Here is an 18,304-nt window from a genome sequence, read left to right on the forward strand (position 1 = left end):
ATGGTAACGTTGCGTGGATGGCAACATATGTTGCTCCAAAACCTGTATGTACCTTTCAGCATTAATGGCGCCTTCACAGATGTGTAAGTTACCCATGTCTTGGGCACTAATACACCCCCATACCATCACAGATGCTGGCTTTTCAACTTTGCGCCTATAACAATCCGGATGGTTCTTTTCTTCTTTGGTCCGGAGGACACGACGTCCCAAGTTTCCAAAAACAATTTGAAATGTGGACTCGTCAGACCACAGAACACTTTTCCACTTTGTATCAGTCCATCTTAGATGAGCTCAGGCCCAGCGAAGGCGACGGCGTTTCTGGGTGTTGTTGATAAACGGTTTTCGCCTTCCATAGGAGAGTTTTAACTTGCACTTACAGATGTATCGACCAACTGTAGATACTGACAGTGGGTTTCTGAAGTGTTCCTGAGCCCATGTGGTGATATCCTTTACACACTGATGTCGCTTGTTGATGCAGTACAGCCTGAGGGATCAGAGGTCACGGGCTTAGCTGCTTACGTGCAGTGATTTCTCCAGATTCTCTGAACCCTTTGATGATATTACAGACCGTAGATGGTGAAATCCCTAAATTCCTTGCAATAGCTGGTTGAGAAAGGTTTTTCTTAAACTGTTCAACAATTTGCTCACGCATTTGTTGACAAAGTGGTGACCCTCGCCTCATCCTTGTTTGTGAATGACTGAGCATTTCTTGGAATCTACTTTTATACCCAATCATGGCACCCACCTGTTCCCAATTTTCCTGTTCACCTGTGGGATGTTCCAAATAAGTGTTTGATGAGCATTCCTCAACTTTATTAGTATTTATTGCCACCTTTCCCAACTTCTTTGTCAAGTGTTGCTGGCATCAAATTCTAAAGTTAATGATTTGCAAAAAAGAAAAAGTTTATCAGTTTGAACATCAAGTATGTAGTCTTTGTAGCATATTCAACTGCATATGGGTTGAAAATTATTTGCAAATCATTGTATTCCGTTTATATTTACATCTAACACAATTTCCCAACTCATATGGAAACGGGGTTTGTATATATATATATATATATATATATATATATATATATATATATATATATATATATATATATATATATATATATATATATATATATATATATATATATATATATATATATATATATACACACACACACACATACATACAGATATATACAGACACATACAGGATGATAAAAAAAGAATACGCCAAAATCAATACGCATTTATTCAGTTCTAAAGCATTCTAACAGACAGACAAGACAGATCCCCAGCCCTGACTGTGTGTGACTTTTTTTTGTGGGCGTATGTTAAAGACCAGAGGTGGGTAGTAACGCGCTACATTTACTCCGTAACATCTACTTGAGTAACTTTTGGGATAAATTGTACTTCTAAGAGTAGTTTTAATGCAACATACTTTTACTTTTACTTGAGTATATTCATAGAGAAGAAACGCTACTTTTATCTACATTCATCTCGCTACTGATTTTTATCAATCTGTTAATGCACGCTTTGTTTGTTTTGGTTTGTCAGACAGACCTTCAAAGTAGGATCTATGCATGCCTGCGTTTCACCAATCACATGCAGTCACTGGTGATGTTTGACTTCGTTTCACCAATCAGATGCAGTCACTGGTGACGTTGGACCAATCAAACAGTGCCAGGCTGTCACATGACCGTCATACGTCTAAAGTTAGTACTATTTGCGGATTATACAACAGCTTTTTGTTCAGGAGAGAACACACAGAAGATAATACAAATAATAACAGAAGAAATTAACAAATTAAAAAGATGGTTTGACAAAAACAGACTATTTTTGAATCTCAGTAAAACTAAAATAATGCTATTTGGTAACAGTAGAAGAGAAAGTCAAACACAAATACAAATAGACGGAATAGAAATTGAAAGAGTAAATGAAACCAAATTTCTAGGTATAATGCTTGACGATAAATTGAACTGGAAACCTCACGTAAAAATATACAACATAAAGTAGCAAGAAACACGTCAATAATGAATAAAGCAAAACATGTTCTAGACCAAAAAACACTTCATATTCTCTACTGCTCACTAGTGTTACCATGTCTGAGTTACTGTGTAGAAATATGGGGAAATAATTACAAAAGTACACTTCATTCATTAACGGTGTTACAAAAAAGATCAGTTAGAATAATACATAATGTTGGATATAGAGAACATACAAATCCTTTATTTATTGAATCAAAGATACTGAAATTCCACGACATAGTGAATTTGCAAACAGCTAAAATTATACACAAAGCAAACTATAACCTGCTACCCAAGAATATACAACAATTCTTCTCAAAAAAAGAGGAGAAATATAATCTTAGAGAAAAATGTAATTTAAAACATTTGTACGCACGTACAACACTTAAGACCTTCAGTATATCAGTATGTGGAATTCAATTATGGAATGGATTAAGCAAAGCAATCGAACAATGTACTAATATGATCCACTTCAAGAAGCTCTTCAAACTTAAAGTGTTTACAAAGTACAAAGAAGAAGAACCATGATAAACATTCTGAATTTATTTAATTCATCCATTCTTTCACTCTCAAAATAATCTTACTTATCTCATCATATGAAATGTAACTTACTTCACCAATTATTATTTATCTATTTATTTTTATTGTGATTACTTATGGAGTACATTGTGAATAAATTGAGAACAGGAAGTGAACAAAAAAGTTTAGCAACTGTTATGTAAAAGAAAAGGGGTAGGATTAAATAAGCTCTGCTTCTTCCTACTCCTTTTCGAACATGTTGAAAAGAGAAACTGGAAATTGTGATGTATCATGTTGTATGCTTGCATGTTCGAAATAAACTCAAACTCAAACTCAAACGTGGACCCCCGACTTAAACAAGTTGAAAAACTTATTCGGATGTTACCATTTAGTGGTCAATTGTACGGAATATGTACTGTACTGTACTGTGCAATCTACTAATAAAAGTTTCAATCAATCAATCAATCAAAAGTGTACAGGAAAAAAGACACTTTTTTATTTCAACCGTACCTCTCTCAAAAGCCTAAAGACTGACCGCACAGTTCCTGTCTTCACAATAAAAGTGTCGCTCCATCGCGCCTCCATCCATCCATCCATCTTCTTCCGCTTATCCGAGGTCGGGTCGCGGGGGAATCAGCTTAAGCAGGGAAGCCCAGACTTCCCTCTCCCCAGCCACTTCGTCCAGCTCCTCCCGGGGGATCCCGAGGCGTTCCCAGGCCAGCCGGGAGACATAGTCTTCCCAACGTGTCCTGGGTCTTCCCCGTGGCCTTCTACCGGTCGGACGTGCCCTAAACACCTCCCTAGGGAGGCGTTCGGGTGGCATCCTGACCAGATGCCCGAACCACCTCATCTGGCTCCTCTCGATGTGGAGGAGCAGCGGCTTTACTTTGAGCTCCCCCCGGATGGCAGAGCTTCTCACCCTATCTCTAAGGGAGAGCCCCGCCACCCGGCGGAGGAAACTCATTTCGGCCGCTTGTACCCGTGATCTTGTCCTTTCGGTCATAACCCAAAGCTCATGACCATAGGTGAGGATGGGAACGTAGATCGACCGGTAAATTGAGAGCTTTGCCTTCCGGCTCAGCTCCTTCTTCACCACAACGGATCGATACAGCGTCCGCATTACTGAAGACGCCGCACCGATCCGCCTGTCGATCTCACGATCCACTCTTCCCTCACTCGTGAACAAGACTCCGAGGTACTTGAACTCCTCCACTTGGGGCAGGGTCTCCTCCGCAACCCGGAGATGGCACTCCACCCTTTTCCGGGCGAGAACCATGGATTCGGACTTGGAGGTGCTGATTCTCATCCCAGTCGCTTCACACTCAGCTGCGAACTGATCCAGCGGGAGCTGAAGATCCTGGCCAGATGAAGCCATCAGGACCACATCATCTGCAAAAAGCAGAGACCTAATCCTGCAACCACCAAACCAGATCCCCTCAACGCCTTGACTGCGCCTAGAAATTCTGTCCATAAAAGTTATGAACAGAATCGGTGACAAAGGGCAGCCTTGGCGGAGTCCAACTCTCACTGGAAACGTGTCCGACTTACTGCCGGCAATGCGGACCAAACTCTGGCACTGATCATACAGGGAGCGGACCGCCACAATCAGACAGTCCGATACCCCATACTCTCTGAGCACTCCCCACAGGACTTCCAGAGGGACACGGTCGAATGCCTTCTCCAAGTCCACAAAACACATGTAGACTGGTTGGGCAAACTCCCATGCACCCTCAAGGACCCTGCCGAGAGTATAGAGCTGGTCCACAGTTCCACGACCAGGACGAAAACCACACTGTTCCTCCTGAATCCGAGGTTCGACTATCCGGCGTAGCCTCCTCTCCAGCACACCTGAATAGACCTTACCGGGAAGGCTGAGGAGTGTGATCCCACGATAGTTAGAACACACCCTCCGGTTCCCCTTCTTAAAGAGAGGAACCACCACCCCAGTCTGCCAATCCAGAGGTACCGCCCCCGATGTCCACGCGATGCTGCAGAGTCTTGTCAACCAAGACAGCCCCACAGCATCCAGAGCCTTAAGGAACTCTGGGCGGATCTCATCCACCCCCGGGGCCTTGCCACCGGGGAGCTTTTTAACTACCTCAGCAACCTCAGCCCCAGAAATAGGAGAGCCCACCACAGATTCCCCAGGCACTACTTCCTCATAGGAAGACTTGTTGGTGGGATTGAGGAGGTCTTCGAAGTATTACCTCCACCGATCCACAACATCCGCAGTCGAGGTCAGCAGAACACCATACTCACCATACACGATAGTGCACTGCTTCCCCTTCCTGAGGCGGCGGATGGTGGTCCAGAATCGCTTCGAAGCCGTCCGGAAGTCGTTTTCCATGGCTTCCCCGAACTCCTCCCATGTCCGAGTTTTTGCCTCCGCGACCGCCGAAGCCGCACACCGCTTGGCCTGTCGGTACCTGTCCGCTGCCTCAGGAGTCCTATGAGCCAAAAGAACCCGATAGGACTCCTTCTTCAGCTTGACGGCATCCCTCACCGCCGGTGTCCACCAACGGGTTCTAGGATTACCGCCACGACAGGCACCAACTACCTTGCGGCCACAGCTCCAATCAGCCGCCTCGACAATAGAGGTGCGGAACATGGTCCATTCGGACTCAATGTCCAGCACCTCCCTCGTGACATGTTCAAAGTTCTTCCGGAGGTGGGAATTGAAACTCTCTCTGACAGGAGACTCTGCCAGACGTTCCCAGCAAACCCTCACAATGCGTTTGGGCCTGCCAGGTCTGTCCGGCATCCTCCCCCACCATCGCAGCCAACTCACCACCAGGTGGTGATCGGTAGAAAGCTCCGCCCCTCTCTTCACCCGAGTGTCCAAAACATGAGGCCGCAAATCCGACGACACAATTACAAAGTCGATCATGGAACTGCGGCCTAGGGTGTCCTGGTGCCAAGTGCACATATGGACACCCTTATGTTTGAACATGGTGTTTGTTATGGACAATCTGTGACGGGCACAAAAGTCCAATAACAAAACACCGCTCGGGTTCAGATCCGGGCAGCCATTCTTCCCAATCACGCCTCTCCAGGTTTCACTGTCGCTGCCAACATGAGCATTGAAGTCCCCCAGTAGAACGAGGGAATCACCCGGGGGAGCACTCTCAAGTACTCCCTCGAGTGAATCCAAAAAGGGTGGGTACTCTGAGCTGCGGTTTGGCGCGTAAGCGCAAACAACAGTCAGGACCCGTTCCTCCACCCGAAGGCGGAGGGAAGCTACCCTCTCGTTCACCGGGTTGAACTCCAACATGCAGGCTCTGAGCCGGGGGGCAACAAGAATTGCCACCCCAGCCCGTCGCCTCTCACTGCCGGCAACGCCAGAGTAGAAGAGAGTCCAGCCCCTCTCGAGAGAACTGGTTCCAGAGCCCTTGCTGTGCGTCAAAGTGAGTCCGACTATATCTAGTCGGAACTTCTCCACCTCGCGCACTAGCTCAGGCTCCTTCCCCCCCGGCGAGGTGACGTTCCACGTCCCAAGAGCTAGCTTCTGTAGCCGAGGATCGGACCGCCAAGTGCCCTGCCTTTGGCTGCCGCCCAGCTCACATCGCGACCTCTATGACCCCTGCTATGGGTGGTGAGCCCATTGGAGGGGGAACCCACGTTGCCTCTTCGGGCTGTGCCCCATGGGGACAGTTATTTCAACCGTATCTCTCTCAAAAGCCTAAAGACTGACCGCACAGTTCCTGTCTTCACAATAAAAGTGTCGCTCCATCGCGCCTGCGCTAACAAAATAAGAGTCTCCGAAAGCCAGCGCAAACAAGCTAGCAAGCTACGGAGTTTGCCGCCAATGTATTTCTTGTAAAGTGTATAAAAACGAATATGGAAGCTGGACAAATAAGATGCCAAAAACCAACCACTTTCATGTGGTATTAGACAGAAAGGAGGAACTTTTTTTCTCCTCCATTTGAAAACGTGGACGTTATCAGCACTGCTGTCTGATTCCAATCAATGTAAGTCATCAGAACCAGGTAATACACCAACTTATATTCTTGTCTTCATGAAAGAAAGGAATCTATATGTTAAACATGCATGTATATTCATTAAAACACCTTTAACATGTGAACAAAAACGGCAAAATAAATAAATATAAATTATATACTGTATATATATATATATATATATATATATATATATATATATATTAGGGCTGTGAATCTTTGGGTGTCCCACGATTCGATTCAATATCGATTCTTGGGGTCAAGATTCGATTCAAAATCGATTTTTTTTCCAATTCAACACGATTCTCGATTCAAAAACGATTTTTTCCCGATTCAAAACGATTCTCTATTCATTCAATACATAGGATTTCAGCAGGATCTACCCCAGTCTGCTGACATGCAGGCAGAGTAGTAGATTTTTGTAGAAAGCTTTTATAATTGTAAAGGACAATGTTTTATCAACTGATTGCAATAATGTAAATTTGTTTTAACTATAAAATGAACCAAAAATATGACTTATTTTATCTTTGTGAAAATATTGGACACAGTGTGTTGTCAAGCTTATGAGATGCGATGCAAAGCTTGAATAAGAGCAGCAATCAACACGGTGGATCGCGACATCCTGGGGCACGTTTGGGAGGAATTCTCATATCGTCCTGATGTTGTCCGTGCTGCCGGTGGTGGCCATATTGAGCACTTGTAAATCATGAAATAAATGCTCGAAGTTATGTACAACACATGTTCAAGCTAGGTTTACTATTGTTTAAGGCCAGCTACTTTTAAAGGCATAAGACACTCATGACTCTCTATAAACACAATATGAAGCTACACAAATAGTGGCTACATACAATAATTCTTTTTTGAAACAAATAGATAATTAAACTTCTACATAGACAATAAATGGGACACAAAAAGCCGTCAAAAAGCTTTTTAAGTCTAAGTGTAAACTGTGACAGCCTCTTGACATTTACCATTCAGGGGGAAGGCATTTACAGAGCTGTTGGTCGGGTTACCTGAGAGGATCCAAAGTGTGTGCTGATGTGTATCTTTTTTCACGCATGCAAGAAGAGGCAAAGTCATAGTGACTCAGCTAATTAACAAGACTATTGTAAATACATTGCTTGCCTTCTATAACAGATTATTGATTATTTGCTGCTAATAATATGTGCCTGCCCTGCAGCCTCTTCCATCATTCCAAGTTTAAGCTTCTATCAAAGTAAACAAAGGATTAGTTTTCAGTTTTGCTCAAATACAAGTTCTCCATTCTGCGCTTGAGAGATAAGCCTTCCACTCTTGAGCACACAGGAGCTCTATATCTAGTACTACCACCTTTTTTTTGCTAAGGATCACAGGGACGCTGAAGCCTATCCCAGCTGACTGTGGGCAAAAAGACTGACTCCAAGTTGAGTTGCAGGTTAATCACAGGGCAAATACAACCAGTAACACCTATTAAGTTGTACACAACAGCTGCAGACTGCAGATATGGCATCTGTAAAGCTGACGTTTAGGGTAGAGTATAAAAAGAAAGTGGCGACATATGAAGCATACATTTTTAGAAGATAAGTAAGTCAGAAATGACAAAAAAATTAAAGAACTCAGACAATTACATTCATCCTAATATATGCACTATACTTTAACAAGGGTGTCAAAACAAAGGGGTCTTATCCTGCTCAAAGATTAGAAATTATTGCATGCCAGTAAGGCACTATAGCACATTTCCATAAATTCCATACTCCATAAATCTCAAGTTGTGTGAAGGATAAATCTACATTCTTCTCCTCTTAGTCGAAACTGTGAATTCGGGAGCCTCCTCGCCCGAGCACAGCTAATCTAGTAAGATTGGTTAGAGGTTGAGGGTTAGCTTTAGCACTACATTGCCAGCCACTGCTCAGAGCTACAGAGAAACTAACCTCCCTCAGGCAGCTACATGGTAATGATTAACAGTGACGAAAAATTGGATCTTGGATATAATTCCAGACGGTCACCTGGATCACCCCCAAAATGTAATCACTTGCTCCTTATCCTATTTGTGACATTTTTTGAATGTTTCATAGACAAAACTTTTTGTGCTATTTATAGCAGAATTAAAGAAACAAAGTTAAGGCGCTTGACAGTCATTCACTGATATGTCTGTGTGAGTGGAGGCATGACCGAAAGCATACACATTCAGAAATGAGAAACAAGTGATTCGACTTCGAGCGGGATCCGGAACACTGCCGTTATGCCTGGCTCGTGCAGCCATTTTCGGGAGGCGAGTCGCTAACATAGCTCAGTGCTTTATTGTGGGAGATACGGACTACAGGAGGTTTTTGTTCTCTTTTCTAGTTATCATGAGTATCAACATTTCAACTTTTTTGTCACATTATACAGTGGGTCCTCGATTTGCAAACCCCTCATTGTACAAACTTCTCATTTATGAACTACAGACCGAATAAAATTATGTTTTGGTGTACGAAACCTTGTCTCCGTATATGATCATTTCAACCACCCAACTTTGCCTATCATTCACATTTCTTATGAGAGACAAGAACACACGTTTTAAATTTTTTTTTATTAGGATCCTTAAAATAATACAAAACACCAGCTAAATGCAGCTAATGGTAGTCATTATTGTAGCCTTTAAAGCCCTTTAAAACAACTTCAAAACCCTCCATCAATGTTTATATATATACAATGTAGTAACAGACATGTTCATAACAATACCTAATTTTGGTAATTTTAAACATTGTCGGAACTTCTTTCCTCAGCGCATTTATTTCAGTTTCCATAGCCACGCACTTCCAGCAACAAATGTGTGTTTCTACTTCTAGAAACAAACGCATGTGTCTTCTAATCACGGCAGACTTAGTAACAGACAACAAAGACGACTATTTTTGGACAAATGAGGATACACGACCTTATCTTTTTGAAGCTGAATATACGGAGGATGAACTAATAGTTATAGAAGCGAGCACGGAGAGAGTCTGAAAAGTTGAAGCAGACGAAGTCGAGAGAGTGAGGTTGGCGTGACTTGACATGGTAAATGTGGAACTTCCCCGGTCAGCTTGACCAAACAGACAACTGTCCATCGAGTCACTATAATATTGATCATGATTAGGGTGGGGTATCGAGTATCGATTGGAAACGGGACTAACTTTCCGATTCTCCCGGAATCGTTCAAAAGTTTAAATTTTGATTCCTAGTTTCGATACCCAATCCGCCGACCGGAAAAAAAGAATAAGTCCGCCGACCGGAAGAAGAAGCCGCTGAACACCAACGAAGAAGCGCCCACCGCCGGAAGTGTTAGCATAGCCGAGCCTATGTAGCCGAGCGAGTCAGTCAAGCATAGATAGCGGGCGTCGGCGGTCGAAAGTGTGGCTTTATTTTACTAAAACAAAGGAAATATCGGCGAAATGTAACACGTGCGACAGGACTGTTTCGTGCTTAGGAGGGTTCACGTCGAACATGATGAAGTACCTCCGAGTTCATGGAGTACAAATAAATCCGTGTCCCGTCTTCGACGCGCTGCGCCGACCGTCCTCCTCTGCCTCTTCCTCTGGCTTCGACGCCCAGCCTGGCACCTCGGTGACTGCACTGCAGTCCGAATCCGGTAAGTAAAACAATATATATGCAATAAATAATGTGTTTTGCGCCAACGTTGAGGCAGCTAACAAATTAGCCCGCGTATTTTTTCATAGACAATTTACAACCTGCTAGCCAGGCCCCGCGATGTGCTCAGCGTACTCTGTTCACCGTAGCGACAATGGGGAAGATGTCGGTGCCACAGACGGAAGAGTGCCACAGAAAGGTCACTGCACACATAGTCAAAAGACTGCATCCCTTTTCAGAGGTGAAATCTCCAACATTTAGGTTAGTTAAGCAATAACGTTAAAGCTAAGCTAATTGATACTGGGCTAAACAGTAACAGCAACATTACATGTTTGTTTATGTTTGCAGGGATATGGTGAAAACTCTCAACCCAAAATACATACCACCTTCCAGGGACTACCTGTCAAACACATTGATCCCGGCATGGTACAAGAAGAATTGGGACCGTGAATCGCCAGGAATCGGAATCGAAATAAAGAATCGGAATCGGAATCGTTCCAATTCAAACGATACCCAACCCTAATCATGATACATGCAGCATGTCATGCATATTAGTACAACTACAGTATATATGCTGTCAAGCTAGCTGTGTACAAATAAAACATGAAATGTGGGCTAATTTTTTACAGATACTGTAATATGATTGTTCATGTTTTTCAGTTGATACAGATTGGTGTCCTATCGCATTGTGTTGTGCATTACAAACTCAAAAGCGATTCAGCTGCTGACGAAAAAGCTATCTTACGGCTAATACCGTAGCATGCTGTCGCAAGGTGATGTGTTACTACTAGAGATGTCCGATAATATCGGCCTGACGATATTATCGGCCGATAAATGCTTTTAAAATGTAATATCGGAAAATACCTGTATCATTTTTTTTATTATCGGTATCGTTTTTTGGGTTGTTTTTTTTAATTAAACATAAAAAACACAAGATACACTTACAATTAGTGCACCAACCCAAAAAACCTCCCTCCCCCATTTACACTCATTCACACAAAAGGGTTGTTTCTTTCTGTTATTAAAATTCTGGTTCCTACATTATATATCAATATATATCAATACAGTCTGCAAGGGATACAGTCCGTAAGCACACATGATTGTGTGTGCTGCTGGTCCACTAATAGTACTAACCTTTAACAGTTAATTTTTCTCATTTTCATTATTTACTAGTTTCTATGTAACTGTTTTTATATTGTTTTACTTTCTTTTTTATTCAAGACATTTTTATTTATTGATTTATCTTATTTTATTTAATTATTTTTTTTTAAAAAGGACCTAATCTTCACCATACCTGGTTGTCCAAATTAGGCATAATAATGTGTAAATTCCACGATTGTATATATCGGTATCGGTTGATATTGGTATCGGTAATTAAGAGTTGGACAATATCGGAATATCGGATATTGGCAAAAAAGCCATTATCGGACATCCCTAGTTACTACGTTAGGAAAATAGTTCCTCAGTGTTTGCTCTTATAATAACAATGTAGCTACAGCTTGGTCATTTTACAGGTTACGGTACGTAAATGAAGTATTGTTGGCTGTTTTTGAATGCATTTTTAAAAGGATTTCGAGGCATAATGGATTGCTGCCATTTGCTGCATTGCTAGCAACCTATAACTTGCAGATTGCTACAAACTAAAATGCAAAGATACAACAACTTTTGTTTTCTTGTCTCTCATAAGGATTGTGAACAATTGGCAAAATAACAAAAAAGTGCAGTTCCCCTTTAAGGCTCCCAGGTGCTCAATGCGAATTTAGTCAGCAAAGTGAAGGTGTTGAATGGTAAATAAATGGTAAAAGGATTTTACTTCAATAGTGCTTTTCTACCTTCAAAGTACTAAAAGCGCTTTGACACTACAACCACATTCACCTACTGATGACACAGCATCAGGAGCACCTGGAGGATTAGTATCTTGCTCAAGGATACTTCGACATGGTCACTAGGGGACAGGATCAAACCCGCAAACTTCAGGATGGGAGACAATCATTCCACCAGCTGAGCCATGCTGCTAGCTACTGTGCTACTTTGTGTGCGTTTTAATTTTTTTTACAACAAACGACAAGAGATGTGGGGTTTGAAACATTTGGGAAGTATCCACAGTGTTGTTGACACTGCCTTCCACCATCTACCCTTCTGCTGCACGCAAAGATTTATCAACAAGTTAGAATGGATTTTATATTATATTCTTAACACTTATAGCGACCTGGCTGTTAAAGTTTTGTGATTTCAAACTGAGGGCTAATGACAGTGCGTGTCGGAAGGGCAGCTACAAGTGAAGACAGATCAGCTGTTTGTTGTTTTGACTGGGCTATTAAATACACAATACTGTATATGGCTTTATATGTTGTATTTAAAGGCCTACTGAAACCCACTACTACCGACCACGCAGTCTGATAGTTTATATATCAATGATGAAATCTTAACATTATAACACATGCCAATACGGCCGGGTTAACTTATAAAGTGACATTTTAAATTTGCCGCTAAACTTCCGGTTCGAAACGCCTCTGAGGATGACGTATGCGCGTGACGTAGCCCGACGAACACGGGTATGCCTTCCACATTGAAGCCGATATGAAAAAGCTCTGTTTTCATTTCATAATTCCACAGTATTCTGGACATCTGTGTTCGTGAATCTGTTTCAATCATGTTCATTGCATTATGGAGAAGGAAGCCAAGCAAGCAAAGAAGAAAGTTGTCGGTGCGAAATGGACGTATTTTTCGAACGTAGTCAGCCACAACAGTACACAGCCGGCGCTTCTTTGTTTACATTCCCGAAAGATGCAGTCAAGATGGAAGAACTCGGATAACAGAGACTCTAACCAGGAGGACTTTTGATTTGGATACACAGACGCCTGTAGAGAACTGGGACAACACAGACTCTTACCAGGATTACTTTGATTTGGATGACAAAGACGCAGACGTGCTACTGTGAGTATGCAGCTTTGGCTTTTTTTTGCGTATGTACGTAACTTTTTTAAAATATATAAGCTTTATGAACCTTGGGTTAGGTGAACGGTCTTTTGGGCTGAGTGATTGTGTGTGTTGATCATGTGTTTGAATTGTATTGGCGTGTTCTATGGAGCTAGGAGCTAGCAGAGGAGCTAGGAGCTAGCATAACACGTACCGTACCGTAAGTGCGCGTCACGTACGTAACTTTTTAAAAATATATAAGCTTTATGAACCTTGGGTTAGGTGAACGGTCTTTTGGGCTGAGTGATTGTGTGTGTTGATCGGGTGTTTGAATTGTATTGGCGTGTTCTATGGAGCTAGGAGCTAGCAGAGGAGCTAGGAGCTAGCATAACAAACACGCAGGTGTTATTATGCAGGATTAATTTGTGGCATATTAAATATAAGCCTGGTTGTGTTGTGGCTAATAGAGTATATATATGTCTTGTGTTTATTTACTGTTGTAGTCATTCCCAGCTGAATATCAGGTACCGTGAGTATGCAGCCTTGGCTGCTAAACATTCGATAACTTGACCGTATGTGCGCGTCACGTACGTAACTTTTTAAAAATATATAAGCTTTATGAACCTTGGGTTAGGTAAACGGTCTTTTGGGCTGAGTGATTGTGTGTGTTGATCAGGTGTTTGAATTGTATTGGCGTGTTCTATGGAGCTAGGAGCTAGCAGAGGAGCTAGGAGCTAGCATAACAAACACGCAGGTGTTTTTATGCAGGATTAATTTGTGGCATATTAAATATAAGCCTGGTTGTGTTGTGGCTAATAGAGTATATATATGTCTTGTGTTTATTTACTGTTGTAGTCATTCCCAGCTGAATATCAGGTCACCCCCGGCTCTCACAGCATCTTCCCTATCTGAATAGCTTCAACTCCCCACTAGTCCTTCACTTGCACTTTACTCATCCACAAATCTTTCATCCTCGCTCAAATTAATGGGGAAATTGTCGCTTTCTCGGTCCGAATCTCTCTCACTTCATGCGGCCATCATTGTAAACAATAGGGAACTTTGCGTATATGTTCAACTGACTACGTCACGCTACTTCCGGTAGGTGCAAGCCTTTTTTTTATCAGATACCAAAAGTTGCAATCTTTATCGTCGTTGTTCTATACTAAATCCTTTCAGCAAAAATATGGCAATATCGCGAAATGATCAAGTATGACACATAGAATAGATCTGCTATCCCCGTTTAAATAAAAAAAATTCATTTCAGTAGGCCTTTAAGGTGCACAAACCTTGACTAAAATATGGACTTTTTTTTTTTTTTATTGAGGATGGAACTCATTCTCCATCTCTTAAACTTTTCTGTTTACGAATACTGTTTAGCAACCAATGCTCCACTTTTACTTCATTTTCGCTTTTGTTTTTTAGTTTAAAGGTAATATTTTCAATATGAAGAAGGCCGACAAAGAAGAAAAGAGGAAATTATTTTCTCATTATTAAAACACTTAGCACAACAACAACAACAACAAAAACAATCCCTGGTAATGCAGTAGAATAAACAAATGCCACTGGAAACTTTGTGAGAAAGTTTCAACGAGTTTCTTGCGTAAGGAATGACATTTTGAAGCTGAATACGCGGAAGACCCCCGGGCCGGATGGTGTCTCCCCCTCCACTCTCAGACACTGTGCGGATCAGCTGGCTCCTGTCTTCACTGACATTTTTAACACCTCTCTGGAGCTATGCCGCATGCCGTCCTGCTTTAAGACCTACACCATTGTCCCTGTCCCCAAGAAAGCACGAATCACAGGACTAAACAGGCCGGTTGTGCTGACGTCTGTGGTCATGAAGTCCTTTGAGCGCTTGGTCCTGCCCCACCTCAAGGACCTCACCGCCCCCCTCCTGGACCCACTGCAGTTCGCCTAAAGAGCCAACAGGTCTCTGGCAGTGAACCTGGCCCTCCACTTCATCCTGGAGCATCTGGACTCCCCAGGAACCTACGCCAGGATCCTGTTTGTGGACTTCAGCTCTGCCTTCAACACCATCCTCCCTGGACTGCTACGAGACAAGCTCTACCAGCTCAGCGTGCCCGACTCCCTCTGCAGTTGGATCAATGACTTCCTGACAGACTGAAGACAGCACGTGCGGCTGGGGAAGATTGTCTCGGACAGTCGAACCACGAACCTGGTACTCCTCAGGGCTGTGTACTCTCCCCCTGGCTCTTCTCCCTGTATACAAACTGCTGCACCTCCAGTCACCAGTCCGTAAAACTGCTCAAGTTTGCGGATGACACCACCCTCATCGGGCTCATCTCGGATGGCGATGAGTCCGCCTACAGGAGAGAGGTGGACCGGCTGGCGTCCTGGTGCAGCCTCAACAACCTGGAGCTGAACGCCCAGAAAACAGTGGAGATGATCATGGACTTCAGGAAAGTCACAGCCCCACCATCCCCCCTCACCCTGATTGACTCTCCCACCCCCGTCCCCATTGTGGACTCCTTCCGTTTCTTGGGCACCACCATCACCCAAGACCTCAAGCCGACCATCAGCTCCCTCATCAAGAAGGCCCAGCAGAGGATGTACTTCCTGCGGCAGCTGCGGAAACTTAAGGTGCAGACCGAGATGATCGTGCAGTTTTACTCAGCCATCATAGAGTCCATCCTGACCTCCTCCATCACAGTGTGGTTCCCCGGCGCCACAGTCCAGGATAAGCATAGACTGCAGCGCATCGTACATGCTGCTGAGAAGGTGATTGGCTGCAAGCTCCCATCCCTCCAGGACTTGTTCTCCTCCAGGACCAGGAGGCGTGTGGGTCGGATCACAGCTGACTCTTCTCACCCTGGACACACACTATTCTCCCCTCTCCCCTCAGGCAAGAGACTACGCTCCATCCAGACCCACACCTCCCGCCACCTGAACAGTTTTTTCCCCTCGGCCATCAGGCACATGAACAATAACTCTTAACAGTAGCTCCTTGAATTCCTTCTAAGTCTATAACAAGATCTGATAGCTCAGTTACAGCTCTTTTTATTACCAAATATGCGTTATATATGTTTTATGTTGCACGATTGCACCAAGAAAAATTCCTAGTTTGTGAACCTGTCTCAAACTATGGCAATAAAACTATTCTGATTCTGATTTTGATGGTTGCCTATTTTAGAAACAATCGTACTTCTGTTAATGTACTTTCAAATCGGCAGAGGCATTTCAGTGCACCCTCCTAAAGTAAAATCCAAAGTGTGCTTTGTTCTGACTCACCAGGCAGTCCCTCTGTATAGTCTTGCTCAGGGCGTTGTAGTTGTCTGATTCCAGCTGCAGACCATCAGGCATATCCTGGATAAAATCTAGATCTTTGTATGTGGGAACAGCCTTTTCCCTCTCCTTAGGCGACGCTCGTCTCTTATAGGTGGAGCCTTTCATGTCATATTTGAGGTGCATGGGGATTATCCGGGGCAACAGATTGTTCATCACACAGATACGAATATTCTTGCCCCCCGCCTGAACGCAGTAGAGTCCGTAGAACTTGGGCAGGAGTGTCCGCTTGTTTTGGTTGATGTTCTAGATTAAAATAAGTATTAAATGTTTAATTACAGCCAATAATTTTCGTGATGCAGTCATATTATTTTGCTACCAAAAAATGTATGCTTACCAAAAAGTATCCAGGAAGCAGTTTCTGGAGAAACTCTGCCTCTTTGTGCTGAACAGTTTTGATAATAAACTCGTCGTCACTGGAGACATAGAAGAGCGATCCACTGGCTCCGGGGTTGGAGAGCTCGATCAGTGGCTCGTTACACAGTGAATACTTGCAAAGAAAGAGCAGTCTGTTAATTTCTCGTCTGAGATGCAATTTTTGATTTGAATTGAGAACGGTTGCAAAAAGGGTCTGAGGGTTTATTACGGCTTTGTACTAACCAGGTAGTCATCTGGCCGAATTCCAAACAGCTCTCTGAAGTAACGAAAGGCGATGGGAGCGTAGGTCTTAAAACGAAAGTCGCTGTAGTGATGAGCTGGAGTCAGGTTGCTGCCTTCACTGGAAAGAAAACATCAAGACACGATGAAGTCGGGCCAGTTTATTTCGACACTCCTTGCACTGGCGGCTGTTGACATAAGCGGTTGTCAACATAGCCAAAATCTAAATTGAATCTAGCCAGTGCTTGTGCGTTTACTTGTGACTTTGTCCAGACACATAAGCAGAATGGGCGATAAGGGATTTTTAGTTTGCTGGCATGGTTTCTCTCCATTCGGGTATAATTTTATTTAGATTTTTCTGTTTCCAATTTGGGACGGCGGAACTCAGATGATGGAGCGGTCGTGCCAGCAACTTGTGGGTTTAAGGTTCGATTCCAGCTTCCGCCATCTTAGTCACGTCTGTTGTGTTCTTGGGCAAGACACTTCACTGACCTTGCTCCCAGTGCCGCTCACACTGGTGAATGAATGTGAATGAATGTTTGGTCGTGGTCGGAGGGACCGTAGGCACAAATTGGCAGACATGCTTCCGTCAGTCTAACCCCGGGCAGCTGTGGCTACAAATGTAGCTTTACACCATCAACGTGTGAATGTGGAGTGAGTGAATGAATGATGGGTTCTCAGTTCTCTGTAAAGCGCTTTAAGTGTCTAGAAAAGTGCTATATAAATCTAATTCATTATTTTTATTATTATTATTATTATTATTATTATTATTATGTGATACTTGACAGTCTTATCCAATAGAGCTGCTGAAGTAAATTTGTTGTATAACTAAAACAATACTCCTGCTTTAATACATGCACAACATCTTTCTTTGGGTCGCTAACAATCTAAAGAATAAAAATCAAATGTGTGCATTTTGTTAGTTGCTGCGGTAGAGTGCTTTTATTTTTGTTTAATTTGGACTGAACAGGAAGTCACTAAACTAGGGCTGCATCTATCAATTATTTTAGTAATCGAGTAATCTATTAGTTTGTTCATTTAATTGAGTTATTTGAAAAAATACACTTTACCTCAATGCATTTGTAGGGAAAATACTAAAAATAAACAAAAATTGTTGTGCTTGCCATAGCCTTCATTCTTTTTACCTGATAAATGCCCATCATCAACATTATAATTGCACATTTTACGCATCATGGTTTTTGTAGTTATCAGCAAGTCTAAATGAATGATTTTTAATGGCACTTAAAACAAATGTAATGCCCATGTCCTTTGCAGATATTTATTATATATAGTCAAAAGCTTACAATTGTCTGTATGGACAAAATTGTAAGCATTTGACAATAATTTTTAATAGTTTACATTAACTGTTTTTTTCCCCCACTGTTGCTCTCTAGTGAATTATAATTG

At 42.7% G+C, this 18,304-nt stretch overlaps 1 protein-coding gene across 2 annotated transcripts in view; it reads right to left on the reverse strand.

Annotated features, from left to right (window-relative positions):
* Nucleotides 1–18,304, reverse strand: part of LOC133636191 (phosphatidylinositol 4-phosphate 5-kinase type-1 alpha-like) — a 106,698-nt gene that overhangs the window by 20,398 nt on the left and 67,996 nt on the right. For both annotated transcript variants that reach the window (XR_009822191.1, XM_062029958.1), the window contains exons 5-7: nt 16,901–17,018; nt 16,638–16,790; nt 16,247–16,546 (exon numbers count right to left, since the gene is read on the reverse strand). Coding sequence is in view for 1 of the 2 variants with exons in the window: in XM_062029958.1 (XP_061885942.1) it covers nt 16,247–16,546; nt 16,638–16,790; nt 16,901–17,018 (571 nt within the window). In the remaining variant the exon portion in view is untranslated. The remainder of the gene's footprint in view (nt 1–16,246; nt 16,547–16,637; nt 16,791–16,900; nt 17,019–18,304) is intronic.

The sequence above is a fragment of the Entelurus aequoreus genome, linkage group LG20 (genome assembly GCF_033978785.1).
Source record: "Entelurus aequoreus isolate RoL-2023_Sb linkage group LG20, RoL_Eaeq_v1.1, whole genome shotgun sequence".
Classification (NCBI taxonomy): Eukaryota; Metazoa; Chordata; class Actinopteri; order Syngnathiformes; family Syngnathidae; genus Entelurus; species Entelurus aequoreus.